We start from the raw sequence: 21766 nt of genomic DNA on the forward strand, positions 1-21766 counted from the left end.
GCACCAATCCCAGAGTTAAAGTTTCATTTTCTACATTGATTCTGACTGGGGTTCTCGTTCTGCTTCACAATGGACCCCCATCCCAGAATCTCAGCCTGTGTGCTGCAGACACTTGAGCTGGATCACAGTGGAGGGGGATGGCGGGGGTGGGGGGGGCGGCTGTCCCATGGTCTGCGTGCTGAGCTGCATCCCTGGTTCCCCTGCCTCAGATGCCAGCAGCACCCTCAACTGTTACAACCCAATCAGCTCCAGACTCAGCAGTTAACTTCTCTCCTGACCCCAGTGTGCAGCCCCCCGTGAGGCCCAGGCATGTCCACACAATGCCCTGTACACGGGTTTGTGCAAGTGTGTGCAGCACATGCACTCAGCAGGCAAAGATTTTCAGACTTATTTTAATGGCTGCATAATAGTCTACTCAGTTCATGTATCACAATTTTCTTCATTATTTTTGATATTGCAGACAATTTAGTATTTCTTGGTAACTTTCTTTTTTTTTTTTCCCCAACTAGATTTCCCTAGCATTGATTCTTAGGAACAAGACCCGAGACCAGGGCATCTGCCATCCTGCTTAGTGAAGGGCCACACCTTCCAGCATGCTAAAGCTGACGCTCCAACACTTTGGCCACCTGATGTGAAGAGCCAACTCACTGGAAAAGACCTTGATGCTGGGAAAGATTGAGGGCAGGAGGAGAAGGGGATGATAGAGGATGAGATGGCTGGATGGCATCACTGACTCAGTGTACATGAGTCTGAGCAAACCCTGGGAAATAGTGAAGGACAGGAAGGCCTAGTGTGCTGCAGTCCATGGGGTCGCAGAGTCAAACACAAGTGAACGACTGAACAACACCTTACAGAGCTATCCCATCAGATTACTGGAGGCCCCAGCCATCCTGGGCCTCCCAAACCACACAGGTGAGTGTCCCTCCTGGGCAGGTTGGCCCCATGAGCCCCAGATGGAACCCGACAGATGGAAAGTGCAGTGCAGCCCTTGGACTTCAGCTCCCTCTCTCCCTAACGAGTCCCTCCCAGCCAATGGAGACAACCCACTTCCAGCCTTTCCCAACCCACGGAGGTGGCCTCTGCCCCACGATAGTGCAGCTGGAGCAGCTGCCGGGCCAGGCTGTCAGCTCGGGCGGCTTTTCCCAGTGTGGCATCCACCTGTCACCAGCTCAGGAATCCAGATAGGTGCTCAAAGACAACCTTCTCCCACCCATAATCCTGCTGCCCTCGAGGTCTACACTGATCTTTTGACGAAATGCAGACTACTGACAACGAATACCTATTACGTGGTGTGTGGTCAGGCCACGCGGGACGGCCATCCTCCAGCTCGATGTCCACCTCCTGCTTGACCAGCATCTGTCTCCCCTCCATTCACATGAACCGCTTGCCTTCTGTCTCAGCTAGGGACTGTCCTAATCCTTAGGCCAGAAAGACTCCACCTGCTAGTTCATTCAAGGGAAACACCTGCCCTCGTGCTGGTCCTGGCTGTTAACCTGAGGGGCTGGAAGGGGTGTGCCCAGCTGCTGGACTCCCTGGTAACTGACAAGCCAGCCTGAAGGCAATCTCCCCCTATAAATGGGGGGGGGGGGTGTGTGTACAGCAGAGGCAATCTCCCCCCAGAAATGGGGTGTGTGTGTGTGTGTGTGTGTGTGTGTGTGTGTATGTGTGTATGTATAGCAGAGGCAGCTGTGGCTTCAGAACCTATGTTTCTGACGTGTAAGGTAATGTCTCTGTCGCTGTCTCTGGACTTTCTTTGGTCTCAAGGACAGGCAACTCCAAGGCTTGCAAACCTGGGAGTGCAGCTTGACATGCAGGCTCTGGTGAAGGGTAGGTGTGCAGAAGACAGAATGGAGGATTTCCAGGGGCCTGGCTGCACGGGAGCCCAGGTGGCTCTGTCTTGCCCGATGGCCTAGACGTGAACCTCAGCTCTTCTCTAGCTCCCTCAAAAAGGCTGAGAGCAGATGAGGGCCATTTACAGGAGTTAGACTTACGCCTCCTCACACCCAGGACAGGCTCCGCCAAGCAAAACCTTGAGAAAAGCCCAAGAAATCATCATTTCAAAGCTCACACAAATCCCTGACTTAACAGCCTATGGAAGATACATTCTCCTAATGTGAGTACTATACAAAAGTATAATGGTGCAAATATATAGGACACAAATCAGCTCAGTTCCCGGTTTATCCTTTGTTTTCCATTCAAAACTTCTAACGTTTGAAATTACAGAGAAATTATACTTCAACCCACTGCTGCTCTGGTACTTCTATATAACAAAGAACCACAAGCGTCTCTTTTAACAGAATTTTCTGCTGACATGTAGCAACTGCTGCTTTGTCTTCAAACATTCTGTTTCATTTGTGTCCAGAGAAATAAAGATAAAAAAAGGACAACTTCTCTTCCTCAGCTTTGAGCCAGTCTCACCAAATGACCTGTATCACCCTCCACTCACCCAGCGTGCTCCTGCAGAACCGAGCATGGCCACGTGGGGCGCCATCGTCCCACTGGGCACCAAGGTCAGCTGAGGCCCAAATGACTGTTGCTTGGTTGCTAAGGCTAACATGTGTCCCACTCTTTGCGACCCTATGAACTGCAGCACACCAGACTTCTCTGTCCTTCACTATCTCCCAGAGTTTGTGCAAACTCATGTCGGTTGAGTCAGTGATGCCATCCAACCATCTCATCTTCTGTCGTCCCCTTCTGCTTCCGGCTTCAATCTTTCCCAGCATCAGGGTCTCTTCCAATGAGTCAGTTCTTCACATCAGGTGGCCAAAGTACTGGAGCTTCAGCTTCAGCATCAGTTCTTTCAATGAATATTCAGGACTGATTTCCTTTAGGAATAGACTAGTTGGATCTCCTTGCAGTCCAAGAGACTCTCAAGAGTCTTCTCCAGCACCACGGTTTGAATGCATCCATTCTTTGGTGCTCAGTCTTCTCTATACTCCAACTCTCACATCCAGACATGACCACTGGAAAAACCACAGCTTTGACTAGACAGACCTTTGTAAGCAAAGTAATCTCTCTGCTTTTTAATACACTGTCTAGGTTTGTCATAGCTATTCTTCCAAGGTGCAAGTGTCTTTTAATTTCATGGCTGCAATCACCATCTGCATAGATTCTGGAGCCCAAGAAAATTAAATCTGACGCTGTTTCCACGGTTTCCCCATCTACTTGTCATGTGACAGGGCTGAATGCCAAGATCTTAGTTTCTTGAATGCTGAGTTTTAAGCCAGCTTTTTTCAATCTCCTCTTTGACTTTCATCAAGAGGCTTTTTAATTCCTCTTCACTTTCTGCCTTTAGACTGGTAACATCTTCATATCTGAGGTTATTGATATTTCTCCTGGCAATCTTGATTCCAGCTTGTGCTTCATCCAGCCCTGCATTTCACATGATGTACTCTGCGTAGAAGTTAAATATGCAGGGTGACAGTATACAGCCTTCATGTACACCTTTCCCAATTTGGAACCAGTCTGTGGCTCCATGTCCAGGTCTAACTGTTGCTTCTTGACCTGCATACAGGTTTCATAAGAGACAGGTAAGATAGTCTGGTATTCCCATCTCATTAAGAATATTCTTCAGTTTGTTGTGATCCACACAGTCAAAGGCTTTAGCTTAGGCAATGAAGCAGAAGTAGATTTTTTTTTTTAATTACCTTGCTCTTTCTATGATCCAGCATATGTTGGCAATTTGATCTCTGGTTCCTCTGCCTTTTCTAAATCTAGTTTGTACATCTGGAAGTTCTCGGTTCACATACTGTACAAGCATCACTTGAAGGAGTTTGAGCATAATCTTGCTGGCATGTGAAATGAGTACAACTGTGTGGTAGTTTGAACTTTCTTTGGCATTGTTCTTCTTTGGGATTGGAATGAAAACTGATGTTTTCCAGTGCTGTGGCCACTGCTGAGTTTTCCAAATTTGCTAGCATATTGAGTCCAGCACTTTCAAAGCATCATCTTTTAGGATTTAAATAGCTTAGCTGGAATTCCATCACCTCTACTAGCTTTGTTCAAAGTGACGCTTCCTAATGCCCACCTGACTTCACAATCTAGGATGTCTGGATGTAAGCAAGTGATCACACCATCATGGTTACCTGGGTCGTTAAGACCTTTTTTGTATAGTTCTTCTGTATATTCTTGCCACCTCTTCTTAATATCTTCTGCTCCTGTTAGGTTCTTGCTGTTTTTGTCCTTTATTGTGCTCATCTTTGCATGAAATGTTCCCTTGATCTCTCCAATTTTCTTAAAGAGATATCTAGTCTTTCCCATTCTATCGTTTTCCCCTATTTCTTTGCATTGTTCATATAGTCAGCAAAAACAAGACCTGGAATTGACTGTGGCTCAGATCATCAGCTCCTTACTACAAAATTCAGGCTCAAATTGAACAAAGTAGGGAAAACCACTAGGCCATTCAGGTATGACCTAAATCAAATCCCTTATGATTATACAGTGGAGGTGACGAATAGACTGAAGGGACTAGATCTGGTAGACTGACAGATAGAACTACAGATAGATAGTAATAGGTAGGCAGAACGATGGACAGTTTGTAACATTGTGCAGGAGGTGGTGACCAAAACCATCCCCAAGAAAAAGATGCAAGAAGGCAGAGTGGTTGTCTGAGAAGGCCTTACAAGTATCTGAGAAAGGAAGAACAGTGAAACGCAAAGGAGAAAGGGAAAGATATTCCTAAGTGAATGCAGAGTTCCAGAGAATAGTAAGAAAGCCATCCTAAGTGAACAATTTGACTGATATGACATCAAAAATTGGTGGGTTTCCCCAGGTTTGGGGCACACTGGACTGCAGACTGCAGGTGGCAGGGTGCATTATATGGATCCACCTGGAAGCTTCCAAGTCCCCTTCACCCCGTGACTGACACTGCAGAGCAGCCTGAGCTCAAGTGAGACAAGACTCACCTGCCACTTCAGAAAAGCCCCACCGTGGGTGGAGGAAACAGCCTTGGTTTCCAACAGAAGCCCGCAGAGCGGAACAAGCACATGAATCAAACAAAGGGACAGAGCAGAGCCTGCAGGAGCAGGAGCCGGCAGGGAGGGCAGCGATGGTGGATATGATGGGTGGGTAAGGATGCCCCAAGAGGAGGACTGGCCAGCACCTTAACAAGAACCAGCACAGTCAGAGTGAACAGGGACCCATATGGAGGGTCAATGGAAGGGAATTCGGAATTAAGTGCTAACTTGGGAAGTGTCTAAGCTGGCTGCCCCCAGTACCCCCTCCCACCCACCCCTGCCCAGGTGCCATGATTCCGAGAAGAGAGGCCGAAAAGACAACAGTGACCCTCCCCAGTGTCCATCCTCCCAGGGTGGGGATGGAGACAGCGAGCCTTCACCCACGGGGTGCCAGACAGAGGCCACCCCGACTGGCTGAGTCCCGCACAGCTGTCTCCTGGCCATCCTCAGGGATTTATGTACATCATGTGCGCTCACCAGCTGTGAGCTGGCCAGACACTGAGCTCAGGATGCTTGGCTAGGCCCAGCAACCCATCCTGGCCACAGGCTGATCTGAGCATATGGCATCAGCCACACACAAGCAGACGAAGGTCCAGATCATGAGTGGAGACCAGGGACAGAGGCAGGCTCAGAGCAAAACCAGCTGGTAAGAGGGAGCAGCCAGGCCTTTGCTAGACACGGGTGGGTCCATGGAGGGAGGAGGGTGGACGGCTGAGGAAGGTCCTACTGATAAAGAGGCAGACGCCCACTCCTCCAGCCGTGACCCCACCTCGGCACGTACTTCTCCCTTGATCCCCGAACAAACCCTCCTCGGCCGCCAACATTCTTGGTGAGGATGAAACCTCCCCAGTCTCAAATGCAGCCATGTGCATGCTTAGTCACTCAATCGTGTCCAGCTCTTTGTGGCCCCATGGACTGTAGCCCATCAGGCTCCTCTGTCCATAGGATTCTCCAGGCAAGAATACTGGAGTGGGTTGCCAGGCCCTCTTCCAGGGGATCTTCCTGACCCGTGGATGGAACCTGCATCTCCTGCACTGGCAGGAGGATTCTCTACCAGTAGCGCCACCAGGGACGCTGCAAATGCAACCATATGCAGCTGCTTTTGATGAATAGTAGGAAATAAAATAAATTCTCTTTTAAATGGGAACTCTCCACCTGCATGTCTTAGCATAGCAGCTGCTTGAAAGCAAACCAAATGGTGCAGAATCTTAAAGGTGAGGTTACCAGTTAAATTCACCATCACCCCCTGCTGGAGCACCTGGTTCCCGCCCCGCCAGGTACCTGTGCCTGAGCGCTGGGCGGGGCCGCTCACCTGTGCGGCAGTTGTGAAACTCCAGCGCGCTCTGGATGCGGAAGGTCTTCTCGCAGGTGCCACACCTGTATCTGTACTCACTGTCGACCTGGTGGGAGAAGGCGGGGGGGGGGGGGGGGGGGGGCGGAGGCCGTGGTGGGGCAGCTGGGACACCCTCTCCTCAAGGGAGCTGCTCCAGCAATGTCATTTCTCACAGCCCCTCCCTCTGCTACCCTCCCACCCAGCTTAGAAACACGAACCATGCCTGGCTGACCCATTGCCCTGGAAAGAGAAGCATCCAGGTGACCTCGGTGCCCACATTGGCCTCCGGCTCCTCCCCGATCCCCGGCAGCACCCCGCCAGGCCCCGGCCTATCTCGGCCCCCTCCAGCTCCCTCTCCCCACTCCCCTTGCCTGGGACTCTCCAGTCATCATTTCTCTGGTTTCCTCCGTCACCCACCTCGTTTCTGCTGTGCTTGTACGAGACGTGCTGCTTCAGGCTCTCCTTGCGGCTGAATAACTTGGCACATTCCTCGCATTTAAACAGCTTGTCACCTAAAGACCAGCCAGTGATGAGCGTGTCACTCCTCCAGGCGCACCGAGACCATGGTACCCACCTGGGGCCGCCGCCTGGCCCCCGGGGCGGACGTGGCGGCGGCAGGGACTCACCGTGCGAGCGCACATGCCTGCTCAGGTTGCTGCTGTTCTGGAAGACCTTGCTGCAGATACTACACTGGTATACCCGCCTATGCTCGCCCAGCTGCCGCACCACCTTCCGCCGGATGCCGTGCCGGCTCGAGAGGATTAGGCTCCTCTTGAGGGTGATGGTGCTGCTCTGGTGATGCGGAAACCTGCGGGAGAGACGCACAGGCTGGTGAGGCGGGTGGGAGGCAGGGTCGTTGGGGAGAGAAGTTCAAGGTTAGTTGTCCTGGAAAGAGCGCCTGTCGAATCTTCCTAGCTCGACACCGGAGGGGAGTGTTGGGCTCAGGTGTCCCCCAGCTTTGGGGCTTCTGGATAAGGGAGACACCCTGAATGTCTCTGGAAGGCAAACACCCTGAATGTTCAGTGGCATCACTCAACTTTTTCCACACCAGCCACTCATCTCCTTCGGCATTAACTCTGGTCACCAGAAGCCTGGACCTCAGTTAGTGTGTTGGCCAGAGTGACCCCATCTCTTCTGCTTTCTTCACTTGCCTCTACCCTGTTTCATATCTTCCCTGAACCTGATTTTTGCAAACTTCTTCTCCCTATTAAATGTGTTTCTAGCAGTAAGTTACTGAAATCCTCTGGGCAATAAGATGGAGCATGAATAAGTAGGTCACGCTCACCATTTCTGATACTGCTCTGCTCTGCTCTGTTTTTGCACAGCTTCCTGGACTGTCTAGGACCAGGCATGCTTTGACACTGAAGGCTGCACTCCAAAAAGGACCTGAAAAACTGTCACAGGCTTATTCAACTTCAGGGCAAAAAATTACCAAGAATAATAGCTAAAATATAAACATTTCCCTCATTCATAAAAAGAGAAATGCAGAATATTAGACTTACAGAAGTTCAGATACAAACTGTTCATCATAGCAGCCTTGTTAGGCACAACACAAGTATCAGCTGGTGGAGGAGTGGATGAACCAAGTGTGGTCCTCCCGCATGATGGAGTAGTATTCCGACTTAAACCAGAAGGACACTCCGATACCTGCTGCAACATGGATGGACCTCGAGGGCATTACGCTAAGTGAAGTAAACCAGTCACAAAAGGACAAACATGTGCGATCCATTTATACGAGGTCCTGAGAGACACGAGTACCTCCTGTAAGGTCTTCACAGAGACAGAAAGCAGAATAGTGGGTGCCAGGGGCTGGAGAGGGGGAGATGGGAGTTAGTATTTCATAAGGATGGAGTTTCATCTTGGGGAAGATGAAACAATTCTGGAGATGGATGGAAGGTTGCACAAAGATGTGAATGTATTTGAAACCACTGAACCAGACACTTAAAAATGGCTAAGATGATAAATTGTATACTATGTGTATTTTACTACAATAAAAAGGCTTTTCATCTATTTTCACAGAAGCTGCACTATTAACTCCCTGAGCTCCAGGACATTCCTGCTGCTCCCCATACATGTGCATTTCCCAAAAGAAGTAAACCATTCCCTCTCGTCAGGCTTTCCCTCTGAAATGGATTAGCCACCACATACTGTTGCCTGTGAAGCCAGGCCGAGTGCCATGCTGGGACTTACTTTGGCACTGAGCTGGTGTCGCTGGGGGTGGCAGCCAGCTTTCCCAGAACAAGCTCCATGATCCGCTCGTCTGGCGTTGCAGTCACAGGCTCAACCTCAGTCATGATCTCAGTCACTTGCTCTGCAAGGAGGGGATGAGACAAGCTGTGTCACTGCCGGAGCCGTGGACAGAACACAGCTGAACCCAGACGACAGGCCCAAGGGGCCGCAGCTAGGCCGATGCCGTAGACACGGGTCACAAGATTGACAGAGGGAAAAAAAACAGCAATACTTTAGAATCCACACCTTTGCCCGCAGATTGAAAACAGCAAAATGTTGTTCTTAACTCAAAACTGGAGTTGGAATCTGTGATTCTTTTTAAAACCACAGGAGTCATGACTCTATTTCAATCCCTTCTCATACCACCTAAAAGGAAACACTTTGATATATAGTAGGGACTTATGACTTATTAAACTCATCCTGACAGAGATTTAGGAATACTAATTTCTATAATTACATAAGTCACCGTATGCTCAAAAGCAAATAATCATTTTCTGTAAGAGCTAAATATCAAATGGCCACAGTAATAGGCACCCAGGACTGACCCTCTAGACAAATGAAATATGGGAAGATTACACAAAAAGGTTTATCTACTTCACCTACTATGATGTGTCTTCCTAATGCAACTAATAATTAGTGAAATAATCACTTAATAAGCTTTTCACTTCTTTCTGTCTTTTCTTCTTGTAGAGAAGTATGGAGACTGTCCAGGGGAAGCTTAAACCACTTCTCCTGAGAATATTATCTGAGGGCTGCTCCTCTGAATTCTCTTTAATTCTGAGAGAGAACAAGAACTTCTTGTCACTCACAAGAAATCCTAGGCTACAGCAGACAGCAAGAAGAAAAACTGCCCAGTGGGTGGTCAATGAGGAAGGCAGTGAGGGGACTCACGAATGTCTGAGCATCAAGTCTGGTCCCTACATGCCAGACCCGCCAGGAATCTGGTGGCACTTCTGGCGAGGCCATGAGGGCTGAGGGGACATGGCCTCGTGGGGACCCCTCACCCGAGAGACCCAGTTCCCTCCAAACTCAACTGAGGCTACTATAGAGTCAGAGTAACACCTTTAGCCATGGCCCAGAGCGCAGCTGCATGCCCGTTCACGGGAGACAGGGAGCAGACGCTGAAGCACCCACAGGATGGACCGACATGGCTCGGCACCGAAGGAAGCCCAACGTGGGCGAGTCTTTTCCACATGTGGCCTGGAAGATGCTGAGCACAGAGCTCCCGGGATGGGTGGCTGAGGAGACTGAAATGTTCTGTCCAGACGACCGCCTACACTGGCGAACCCGCCTATCAAAGTTCACAGCCCACGCATTCTACCAACCGCACTGGGAGTAAGCTGTACTCGAAAGAGCTGGTTCACAGCAAGAGCAGGGCTTAGACAGCAGCCCCATGAAGACTCTGGACCAAGTTTTCCTGCCTGGCAAGGAGGCAATATGGCCTCAGGCCCCTCCCCGCTATCATCACTCCTCCCCCAGGGCCACGCCCCAAGATGGCTCCTCCCCAGGACCACGCCCCCGAGCTGGCTCCTCCCCCAGGACCGCCCTCACCTGCTGGCTCCTTGCCTTCAACAATGACTAGAGGCTGCTCTGGTTTGGATGTTTTGGGTTTTCTTCCCCTTCGAGGCTTTTTCTTCTGCTCTTTGGTGGCACTGACAGTCTTGGGAACCTCAGCAGGTTCCCCCCGGGGCACATCTGCTTCCTTCTCCGGGGCCGACTCCTGCTGGCAGGCTGGGGCGCCGCTCTTGGATTGTTCCAAGTGGCCCAACAGGTGCTCTGCAGAAGATGCTTATGATGAATCCACCAGTCTGAAAACACTTAGGCCACAAAAACAGAGACAGCCCCCACTACCCTCCTCCCCAACTGAACTACTCTGCTGAGTTGGCGGAAAGAAAACAAGATCCCTCAGCGCCAGACACGCAGAGGACTTCAAGGCAAAGCACAGATCCCTGGGAGGAGGCCTGCAGGACACAGGCCAGGAGCGAAGCCAGGGGAATCCCGACATCCTCCCTGATGGAAGTGACAGTGCGCATCTCGGTGAACGCAGCCGGGGACTCCCTGGCGTCTGGCCCAGCAGGCGCCTGGCCCTTACCATTCAGCAGCTGCAGCTCCAGGAAAGTGGCTGAACACACCTTGCATGCCCACTGGCTGGGCTCTGCCTCCACCGGGGTGCTGTTCTCTGGGGCGCCTGCGGCTTCAAAAGACAGGGTGGGGGAGAAGGTCCAGAAGCTCCTCTCTGTGCTGCCCAGCCCAGCGGAGGGCGCACCTGCCCCATAGGAGGTGACAATGACAGTGCTGACAACTGCCATCTCTCGGGAGCAAATCTAACCCTCCAAACACTGTTCTCAGAGTTTTATCCACAGGGACTCATTCATGCCTGTGAGTATCCCCATTTCACAGATGAGGAAACCGGGCAGGGAGAACTGGAACCAGTCTGACACAGGGCTGGCGCCAGTCAAGGAAATGAGTCCTCTTCACAGAAGCCAGTCCAGTGGGAACAGACGCACACCTCACCACACACACTGATGACTTCAAGGGAAAAAGGCATCCTAGAGCCCACAGCGAATTCTCCACTCTCTCACTGGCTCACGTGACAAGGGGCAAAGCCATGACAGTCAGGCCCCATGCCCTGAGCCCAGTTTCGCCATTGCTCCTGCCCAAGCACGGTCAACAAAACTTTTGCAATGACAGAAATGTTCTGTAACTGCCTTCCAGATGGCAGCCACGTGTGCCTAGTGCCTCTGAGGAACTGGACTTCTGCTTTTACTGCATTTGAATTTAGGTTTAAATAGCCACCCTGGGGCAGGTGCTTGCTCTGGGGGGCAGGTGCTTGCTCTGGGGGGCAGTGCCTCTAGCCCTCCTGGTACCCCCACCGGAGTCTGGGGCGGAGGAGGATGACCAGGGTCCATGGAACACAGAGGGAGATCCTGGCTGTGTAGATTCTTTAAAAAAAAATTACTGATGCTCTTGTGAGTCCTGAGTTAGGGATGTAATCGAGAAGAACCTTTGTTTTCTATTACAGGTGGGACTAGTGGTCAAGAATCCTCCTGCAATGCAGGAGACGTGAAGAGACACGGGTCCGATCCCTGGGTCAGGAAGATACCCTGGAGTAGGAAATGGCAACCCACTCCAGTATTCTTGCCTGGAAAATCCCATGGACAGAGGAGCCTGGGGGCTGCAGTCCACTGGGTTACACAGAGTCAGACATGACTAAAGCGACTTAGCACACAAGCACCCGCAAGTTAATCACTAAAGGGATGTTGCCTATAAGCTTAAATTACACATTATGGCCCATCCCCGGGAACCCTGCCTCTCAGGTAATGAACATTAAGCTGAAATACCTTTGTTTAGCTCACAGGAAACATCCTGACCAGCTCACCTGTGAATGGCTCCAGGAAGGAAGAAATTAACACATCCCCTCTGGAGGCTGACTGGAACCAGGAAAGGCTTGCCTTCATTCCCTTCCCTTTTAGTACAAAAAAGGCCTGAATTCTAACTCAGAGAAGATGGTTCTTTGGGACACTGGTCCACTATCTTCTCAACCCACTGGCTTTCCAAATAAAGTGGCTATTCCTGCTCCAACAACTGTCTCTCGATTGACTGGCTGCTCATGCAGTGAGCAGTATGAGCTTGGATTCTGTAACAGGGATGTTCCAAGCGAATGTATGTTCATGATATCCTGGCGCAGGAGACTGATTTCTCTAAACCCCACGTGGCAGCCTGTCAGGGCTGGACAGGGGCCACCAGCTCTCACCACCACCTCCACTCCTGTCTCTGTGCAGCTTGTGTTGACACTCAGGACCCATCACAACACCCATCAAAACACGCTGGGGCCACCCACAAAGCAAGACCCTCCAGGACTGTGACTTGCTCATGTCTTCAGTTACTAGGAAAAAGCACACCTCTTTCTGTATCAAAAACCAGCAATAAGGCTGCAAAAGATGGAAGGAAAAATGGAGACCACCGCTACAAATATTTGTGTGCATTTTCTGAGTCTTTGTCAGATAACAAGAGATTAGAAATGTTAAGTGGATGTGAAATTTTCAGTTATACCAAAACTGGAACAGAAAGAGTGGAGAGCGGGCAGCACGGAAGCAGGGTATGGTCTCAGGACGTGCCCTCTGAAACCAAAATCCCGTATTTCACTCACCTTCCCCAACACACATGGTCTAAAGAGGGCGGAGTACTCTTGCACAGGAGAGTTTCAGAGGAGGAGGCTGGGAAGGGGTGAGTGGGCAGCTCCTAAGCCAAATAAGTTGCGGTCACTGCACCAGGTCCCCGCCCAAGGGTGGAATTCACGCTGATCTGACCTGGGGCAGGAAACCTTTCTCTTTAGCCTGATGTCCAGAAGTGGCGCTGACAGGACCAACTAGAAGAACCAGTCATGACTGCTGTCCTCTCACTGAGGGCAGTGTTCTATTTCACAAAAACTATCTTAAAAGGTAAAAATTCTAAGAAAAAAAAAAATTAGCCAACGATCAAGAGGCAACTCCTGATCACAATCACGCATGTCCAGTAAGAGAGACTCATCTATGCAAAATGAAACGGTGCTGTGGGGGAGAGGCAGTGATGACACGGAAGGCTCCCAGCAGACAGTCACCAAAACAAGTGATGAAGATCGAGCACGCGGTGTGTCAGCATGCTAGGCAGGACCTCAGCCACGCAGAAACGCACGGCTGCTTAAACAATGGAAGAGAAATGGCGTAAGTACAAGGACAGAGGATGGATGCTGGTCACCAGGGATGGGGTACAGAGTTATACAAGGGAACCTTCTGGGGTGATGAGAACATTCTATATCTTTAAAAAAAAAATGTTTGAATGTTTATCTTTTAATTTCTTTGGCTGTGCCAGGTCTTAGTTGCGGCATGCGGGATCTTTAGTTGTGGCATGCAAACTCTTAACTGCAGCATGTGGGATCTAGTTTCCTGACCAGGGCTCGAACCCAGGCCCCCTGCATTGGAAGCAAGGAAGCTTAACTGCTGGACCATCAGGAAAGTCCCAGACCATTCTCTATCTTGATTGCGATGGAGCTCACGCAACTGTGGACATTTGTTCAAACTCTGATACGGCCCACTAAAATCACTATTTTATCGTTTGAAAACTATATGCCCACTGTGCTGGTTTTTAAAAACTGATAGAAAATGCCACGCAAAAATGCCATGAGTCGTTAAGATGGTGATGTTATATGTACTCAAGAAGTTCCTCAAGTGTTAGGAAATGTATTTATAGCTCACCTCTTTCACTAGGAAAGTGATTTTGAAAATCTGACGCTGACAGCTGACTCTAAACCCTGCACGCCTGCTGGCTGAGACTGCGAGGCTTCCTGGGCCACCTCCTTCATCGGCCAACGGCCCAGATGTGTGTAAAGAAGAGAAATTAACCTTCATGGACATTCAATGAAAACATGTGATTAGGAAAGTAAATCCAATACCAGAGAAAAAAATTTATAGATTAAGTTTTGAAAGAAGTGTGTGTCACCGCTCCTTCAGGTGGAAGGAGAAATACTTCCTTCCATATTTTAATATCTATTCTAGCCAACTGCAAACAGGCATAAAATCTGTTAATTATTAACAGCGCCCAATGTTCTTAGAAGCCCAGAGGTGGAGTCACGGCTACCCTGCTGTTCCTAAACGAGAGTCAGGACAGGGTGGAGAGGCAGATGGTCTGGACGACATGGTTCGAGGGTGAGTTCATTAAGATCTGTTCTACCAAACTCAGCCCAGATTAAGGAGCTCTCCTACAGGTTAAAAAAAAAAAAAAAAAAAGCCAACAGGACAACTGTGACTCGGATTGTTGTTGTTCAGTTGCTAAGTTGGGTCTGACTCTTTGCAACCCCATGGACTGCAGCACGTCAGGCTTCCCTGTCCTTCACTATCTCCTGGAATTTGCTCAAATTCATGTCCATTGAGTCAGTGATACTACCTAACCATCTCATCCTCTGCCGCCCTCTTCTCCTTTTGCTTGAGGGCAAAAGACTGAGGTCTTTTCCAGTATCAGCATTTTTTCCAATGAGGTGATTCTTCGCATCAGGTGGTCAAAGTACTGGGGCTTCAGCTTCAGCATCACTCCTTCCAATGAATATACAGGGCTGATTTTCTTTAGGATTGACTGATTTGATCTCCTTGCAGTCCAAGGGACTCTCAAGAGTCTTCTCCAGCAGCACAATTTTAAAGCATCAATTCTTCGGCACTCAGTCTTCTTTATGGTTCAACTCTCACATCCAGGCTGGAAATACCATAGCTTTGACCATACAGACCTTCGTCAGCAAAGCGATGTCTCTGCTTATTAATACGCTGTCTAGGTTTGTCATAGCTTTCTTCCAAGGAACAAGCACCTTTTAATTTCATGGCTGCAATCACCATCTGCAGTGATTTTAGAGCCCCAAAATATAAAATCTGTCACTGCTTCCACATTTCCTCTTTCTATTTGCCAGGAAGTGACGGGACCAAATGTCATGATCTTAAGTCTTTCGAATGATGAATTTTAAGCCAGCTTTTTCATTCTCCCCATTCACCTTCACCAAGAGGCTCTTTAGTCCCTCTTCACTTTCTGCCATAAGGGTGGTATCATCTGCATATCTATGGTTGTTGATATTTCTCCCGGCAATCTTGACTCCAGCTTGTGCTTCATCCAACCCGCCATTTCACATGATGCATTCTGCACAGAAGTTAAATAAACAGGGTGACAACATACAGCCTTGTCACACTCGTTTCCCAATTTTGAACCAATTTGTTGTTCCATGTCTGGTTCTAACTGCTGCTTCTTGACTTGCATACAGGTTTCTCAGGAGACAGGTAAGGTGGTCTGGTATTCCCATCTCTTGAGGAATTTTCCAGTTTACTGTGATCCACACAGTCAAAGGCTTGAGCCCAGTCAATGAAGCAGAAGCAGATGTTTTTCTGGAATTCCCTTCCTTTTTCTATGATCCAGCATATATTGGCAATTTGATCTCTGGTTCCTCTGCCTTTTCTAAATCCAGCTTGTACATCTGGAAGTTCTTGGTTCATGTACTGCTGAAGCTTAGCTTGAAGGAATTTGAGCATTGTTTGCTAGCATGTGAAATTAATGCAATTGTGCGGTAGTTAGAACATTCTTTGGCACCACCCTTCTTTGGGATTGGAATGAAAACTGACCTCTTCCAGTTCTGTGGCCACTGCTGAGTTTTCCAAATTTGCTGGCATATTGAGTGCAGCACTTTCACAGCGTCATCTTTTAGGATTTGAAATAGCTCAGCTGGAGTTCCATCACCCACACTAGCTTTGTTTGTAGTCATGCTTCCTAAGGCCCACTTGACTTCACCCTCCAGTATGTCTGGCTCTAGGTGAGTGACCATACCATCATGGTTATCTGGGTCATTAAGACCTTTTTTGTACAGTTCTTGAGTGTATTTTTGCCACCTCTTCTTAATCTCTTCTGCTTCTGTAAGGTCCTCAGTATTTCTGTCCTTTATGGTTCCCATCTTTGCATGAACTATTCCCTTGATCTCTCCAGTTTTCTTAAAGAAATCTCTAGTCTGTCCCATTCTATTACTTTCTACTACTTCTCTGCACTGTTCATTTAAGAAGGCCTCCTTCTCTCCTTGCTATTCTCTGGAACTCTGCATTCAGTTGGGTATATCTTTCCCTTTCTCCCTTGCTTTTTGCTTCTCTTTTCTCAGCTACTTGTAAAGCCTCTTCAGACAACCACCTGGCCTTCTTGCATTTCTTTTTCTTGGGGATGGTTTTGGTCACTGCCTCCTGGACAGTGTTACGAACCTCTGTCCACAGTTCTTCACTAGCACTGGCACTCCATCTACTAGATCTAATCCCATGAATCCATTTGCCACTTCTACTGTATAATCATGAGAGATTTAATGTAGGTCATATCTGAAAGGTCTAGTGGCTTTCCCTACTTTCTTCACTTTAAACCTGAATTTTGCAGTAAGGAGCTCACGATCTGAGCCACAGTAAGCTCCTGGTCTTGTTTTGCTGACTGTATAAAGCTTTTCCATCTTTGGAGGCAAAGAACATAATCAATCTGACTTTGGCATTGACCATTTGGTATTGTCTATGTTTAGAGCTGTCTCTTGTGTTGTTAGAAAAGGGTGTTTGCTATGACCAGTGTGTTCTCTTGGAAAAACTCTGTTAGCCTTTGCCCTGCTTCATTTTATACTCCAAGGCCAAATTTGCCTGTGTTCCAGGTATCTCATGACTTCCTACTTTGGCATTCCAATCCTCTATGATGAAAAAGGTACCCTTTTTTTTGGTGTTAGTTCTAGAAGACATTGTAGGTCTCCACAGAACCATTCAGCTTCTTCAGCATTAGTGGTTGGGGCATAGACTTGGATTACTGTGATACTGAATGGTTTGCCGTGGAAATGAATAGAGATCATTCTGTAGTTTCGTGACTACACCCAAGTACTGCATTTCAGACTCTTGTTGATCATGAAGGCTACTCCACTTCTTCTAAGAGACTGTTGCCCACAGCAGTAGATTTATATAATGGTCATCTGAATTAAATTCACCCATTCCCCTCCATTTCAGTTTTACTGATTCCAAAGATGTTAATGATCACTCTTGCCATCTCCTGTTTGACCACATCTAATTTACATTTATCCATGGATATTAAGAAGAGGTGGCAAGAATACACAGAGGAACTGTACAAAAAAGATCTTCACGACCAAGACAATCATGATGGTAGGATCACTCACCTAGAGCCAGACATCCTCAAATGTGAAGTCAAGTGGGCCTTAGAAAGCATTGCTATGAACAAAGCTAGTGGAGGTGATGGAAGTCCAGTTGAGCTATTTCAAATCCTAAGAGATGATGCTGTGAAAGTGCTGCACTCAATATGCCAGCACATTTGGAAAACTCAGCAGTGGCCACAGGACTGGAAAAGGTCAGTTTTCATTCCAATCCCAAAGAAAGGCAATGCCAAAGAATGTTCAAACTACCGCACAATTGCACTCATCTCACACGCTAGTAAAGTAATGCTCAAAATTCTCCAAGCCAGGCTTCAGCAATACATGAACCGTGAACTTCCTGATGTTCAAGCTGGTTTTAGAAAAGGCAGAGGAACCAGAGATCAAATTGCCAACATCCGCTGGATCATGGAAAAAGCAAGAGAATTCCAGAAAAACATCTATTTCTGCTTTATTGACTATGCTAAAGCCTTTGACTGTGTGGATCACAAGAAACTGGAAAATTCTGAAAGAGATGGAAATACCAGACCACCTGAGCTGCCTCTTGAGAAACCTATATGCAGGTCAGGAAGCAACAGTTAGAACTGGACATGGAACAACAGACTGGTTCCAAATAGGAAAAGGAGTACGTCAAGGTTGTATATTGTCACCCTATTTATTTAACTTATATGCAGAGCACATCATGAGAAACGCTGGGATGGAAGAAACACAAGCTGCAATCAAGACTGCTGGGAGAAATATCAATAACCTCAGATATGCAGATGACACCACCCTTATGGCAGAAAGTGAAGAGGAACTAAAGAGCCTCTTGAAAGTGAAAGAGGAGAGTGAAAAAGCTGGCTTAAAGCTCAACATTCAGAAAACTAAGATCATGGCATCTGGTTCCATCACTTCATGGGAAATAGATGGGGAGACAGTGGAAACAGTGTCAGACTTAATTTTTTTGGGCTCCAAAATCACTGCAGATGGTGACTGCAGCCATGAAATTAAAAGACGCTTACTCCTTGGAAGGAAAGTTATGACCAAGCTAGAGAGCATATTAAAAAGCAGAGACATTACTTTGCCGACTAAGGTCCATCTAGTCAAGGCTATGGTTTTTCCAGTGGTGATGTATGGATGTGAGATTTGGACTGTGAAGAAAGCTGATCACTGAAGAACTGATGCTTTTGAACTGTGGTGTTGGAGAAGACTCTGGAGAGTCCCTGGGACTGCAAGGAGATCCAACCAGTCCATTCTGAAGGAGATCAGTCCTGGGTGTTCTTTGGAAGGAATGATGCTAAAGCTGAAACTCCAGTACTTTGGCCACCTCATGCGAAGAGTTGACTCATTGGAAAAGACTCTGATGCTGGGAGGGATTGGGGGCAGGAGGAGAAGGGGACGACAGAGGATGAGATGGCTGGATGGCATCACTGACTCGATGGATGTGAGTCTGAGTGAACTCCGGGAGTTGGTGATGGACAGGGAGGCCTGGTGTGCTGCGATTCATGGGGTTGCAAAGAGTCAGACACAACTGAGCGACTGAACTGAACTGAACTGATGGCTCTAACATTGCAGGTTCCTATGCAATATTGTTCTTTACAGCACTGGACTTTACTTTCACCATGAGACATATCCACAGCTGAGCGTTATTTCCACTTGGCCTAGCCGCTTCATTCTTTCTGGAGCTACTAGTAATTGCCCTCCACTCTTTCCCAGTACCATACTGGACACCTTCCAACCTGGGGTCTCATCTTCCAGTGTCATATCCTTTTGCCTTTCCATACTGTTCATAGGGTTCTCGCGCCAAGAATACTGGAGTGGTTTGCCATTCCCTCCTCCAGTGGACCACGTTTCTGCCAGAACTCTTTACTATAACCCATCCGTCTTGGGTGGCCCTGCCCAGCATGGCTCATAGCTCCAATGAGTTACATGTGCTCCTTTGCACTGACAAGTCTGTGATCCATGAAGGAGAAACTCCAATATGGGGAGATAACCTCTGTGCCGGCTTTGACCTTGAGAGTCATGAGGCATGTGCCACACACAACCGATAAGGTCAGACCCTAACAACTGAATCCTGACGTGCAGTCTAGGCTGGTCACATGGAATACGGAATCCAGGACACGAGGAAACCAGGTCAGTAAGATGCTGGTGAGCCTGGAAGCAGTGGGGGAGCTGGCTTCATCCCACCCACTGCGGGTGCCTCTGAGGGGCAGGGCCAGGTACCCAGTTTTAGCAAATCCAGAGGGTGGGTCTAGGAGCAGTCTGGTGAAAAACCAAGGGTCTCTCCAAATTCCTTCTGTCCCCTTTCCTATCAAAATAAAGAAAGGCCCATCAAGGCCAGTGTCCCTCTGCAGTATCCCTGGGAAGATGTAAACCCTCTGCTGCCATCAGGCCCCATGTGCAGCCGTCTGTCTTTCCTGGGGGACCCCCCAGAAGCTCAGCACACTGCCACCTGCACCCAGCCTATAGTGACTGAAGAAATGCCCTGGAAATTCACGTCTACCCAGAGGCTCTGGATAGGGGCTTTGAAGAAGTAACCAAGGCAAGGCTGGTGAGACTGGATTCGGGTGGTCCTAAATCCACTGACTGGTATCCTCAGAGGGAGAAGATCCAGAGACCCAGGGAGAGATCCTGGCAGGGACAAGATGATGCAGCGACCAGCCAAGGATCGCCAAAGGCCATCAGCAACACCAGAGCTGGAACAGGGGCCCGGAAAGGACCCTGCCTCCCAACCTCAGGAGGAACCAGCCCTACCCACAGCTAGATCCTAGACTTCAGGCTTCCAGACTGTGAGACAATACATTTCTTTCATTTAAGCCCTGGTCTGTGGTGCTCTGACAAACCGTATGGGCCACCTCACGGACCTCCAGTATCCCTCCTTGATACCGCTGGGCAAGCCCACCTGGAGTGGCTCCCAAACCTCAGCTACAATGGAGGGGTCATGGGACAGCCCAGAGCCCCCCAGACCTGTTACTCCTCTTGCCCTACTGAACCATCTGTAACCCACAGTGCTCAAAACAAAAGAGATCATTTCCTTGTCAGAATCCTGTGGTTTGGGGTCAGGAGGAAAGCCAGTGTCTGCTTCTCCCCAAGAGGAATTCATCTTAGAGGCAGCCACGAGCGTGTCTGCCCCAGGCAGTCCCAAGTCGGGTGTGTGAAATCCCATTCACCCAGGTCACAGCCCCACATGCAAGCCATCCACAAGGTCAGGTGGGGAGGACATGCAACCACAGGACCTACAATGGGGGAGGAAAAGACTTAAGTCCACCGGCCCCCTCATGAGGTCAGATGCCCCAGTTTGGGGTGGCAAGCCCTGCATCTGATTTGCTTCTCTGGTACGATGCAGGTGGATCACAGGTGTCCACTAGGTCTTTCTCTGACCCCACCCACACACATACACATGCATGTACACATGCATGGATGTACACACACACACACACACACACACACACACACACACCCCAACCTCTAGGAGAAGGCTGCTGGAGCCAGAATCCAGGTTCAAATCTTGATTCCTTCACTCTCTGCTCTGTGACTCAAGGCAGGTTTCTTAACCTCTCTGTGCTCCATTCCCTCTGCCCGAACCCTGGGACCATAACCTGACCCCAGAGGACGGGCAGGTGAGTGATGTGGGAAGCCACAGGACCGAGCTGGGAATGGAGCTGCCGCCAGCAAGCCTGCCCTGGGGCGAGCTCTTCTAACAGCCTCTCAGGCCGGGCAATCAACATGCAGACCAACCAACCCAGCCACATTCCCCACCCCCGCAGGCCTGCCCAGCCAGACGCCTCCCACTAACATCAGGCTGCTGTGTGAGGCAGGGGGCCGCCACATACCCTGGAGCCCGGGGCAGGCCTGCCTCAGCATGGGCTTGTCCATCCTCTTGGCGTAGAAGGCTGCGTACCACACACGCAGCTCGGTGCCTGGAGGGATGTCCCGGGAGGTGGTGAAGTACACGTCGCTGCCGTGCTGGAAGGCCGTCAGGTTCTGGTGTCCCGGCTCCGCTGCCGGCCGCACCAGCATCATCCAGTTGCAGTCGTCCTCGTTGGAGGTGTCGAAGCACACGGGGTGCCCATCCTTCTGGAACACCTGGAGGTGGGGGGAGCGCAGACCACCGCAGGGCCGGGGGGCGGCTGGTTATCCACCAGTGTGTGTTAGCGTGCACACAGGTGTGAGTGTGTGTGTGCATGCGTGCACACGTGGGGCTACCAAGTGACCAGTCTAGACACTGCCACGTCAGTCAGTAGCCACGGGCCTGATCTACATTGACGGGTGACCACATTGATGGGAGGGCAGGGGAAGACCCCCGGAACAGGTCAGGCTGGTCACAGGCAAAGGGGAAGCAGGAGGCACAGCTAAAGGTCAGGTGTCACGGGAGGCCTGAGTTCTCAGGTGGGTGCTGGGATGCCTCATCTCCACCTGTGGTCCAGGCAGGTACCTGGTCATGTGTGCTCTGCTCCTGTTCCAGGATGCATGAGGAAGCCTGAGCTCTACTCCCAGGTCAGGAGTTCTTAGGAGCCCTGAGTGCTATGCATGGTCCTGCTGGGAATGAGGACACCTAAGGTCTACCTGTGGTCCAGGTGTAGAACCTGG

The 21766-nt window shown here is 49.5% G+C and overlaps 1 protein-coding gene and 1 long non-coding RNA gene across 4 annotated transcripts in view; one reads left to right on the plus strand and one right to left on the minus strand.

Moving 5' to 3' along the window:
- PRDM15 (PR/SET domain 15) overlaps window positions 1-21766 on the minus strand; it is a 62338-nt gene that overhangs the window by 23144 nt on the left and 17428 nt on the right. For 2 of the 3 annotated variants that reach the window (XM_042237413.2, XM_027964020.3), the window contains exons 5-11: window positions 21010-21262; window positions 10610-10711; window positions 10069-10293; window positions 8479-8599; window positions 6915-7096; window positions 6706-6800; window positions 6268-6355 (exon numbers count right to left, since the gene is read on the minus strand). In XM_042237413.2, coding sequence (XP_042093347.1) covers window positions 6268-6355; window positions 6706-6800; window positions 6915-7096; window positions 8479-8599; window positions 10069-10293; window positions 10610-10711; window positions 21010-21262 — 1066 coding nt within the window. The remainder of the gene's footprint in view (window positions 1-6267; window positions 6356-6705; window positions 6801-6914; window positions 7097-8478; window positions 8600-10068; window positions 10294-10609; window positions 10712-21009; window positions 21263-21766) is intronic. The other variant, XM_060405795.1, reaches the window with a different exon arrangement.
- On the plus strand, window positions 12840-19992 carry LOC132658549 (uncharacterized). The gene is made up of 2 exons (XR_009598356.1): window positions 12840-13220; window positions 13764-19992. It is a non-coding gene; the product is annotated as an uncharacterized LOC132658549 (long non-coding RNA).

The sequence above is a fragment of the Ovis aries genome, chromosome 1 (genome assembly GCF_016772045.2).
Source record: "Ovis aries strain OAR_USU_Benz2616 breed Rambouillet chromosome 1, ARS-UI_Ramb_v3.0, whole genome shotgun sequence".
NCBI classification, from domain to species: domain Eukaryota; kingdom Metazoa; phylum Chordata; class Mammalia; order Artiodactyla; family Bovidae; genus Ovis; species Ovis aries.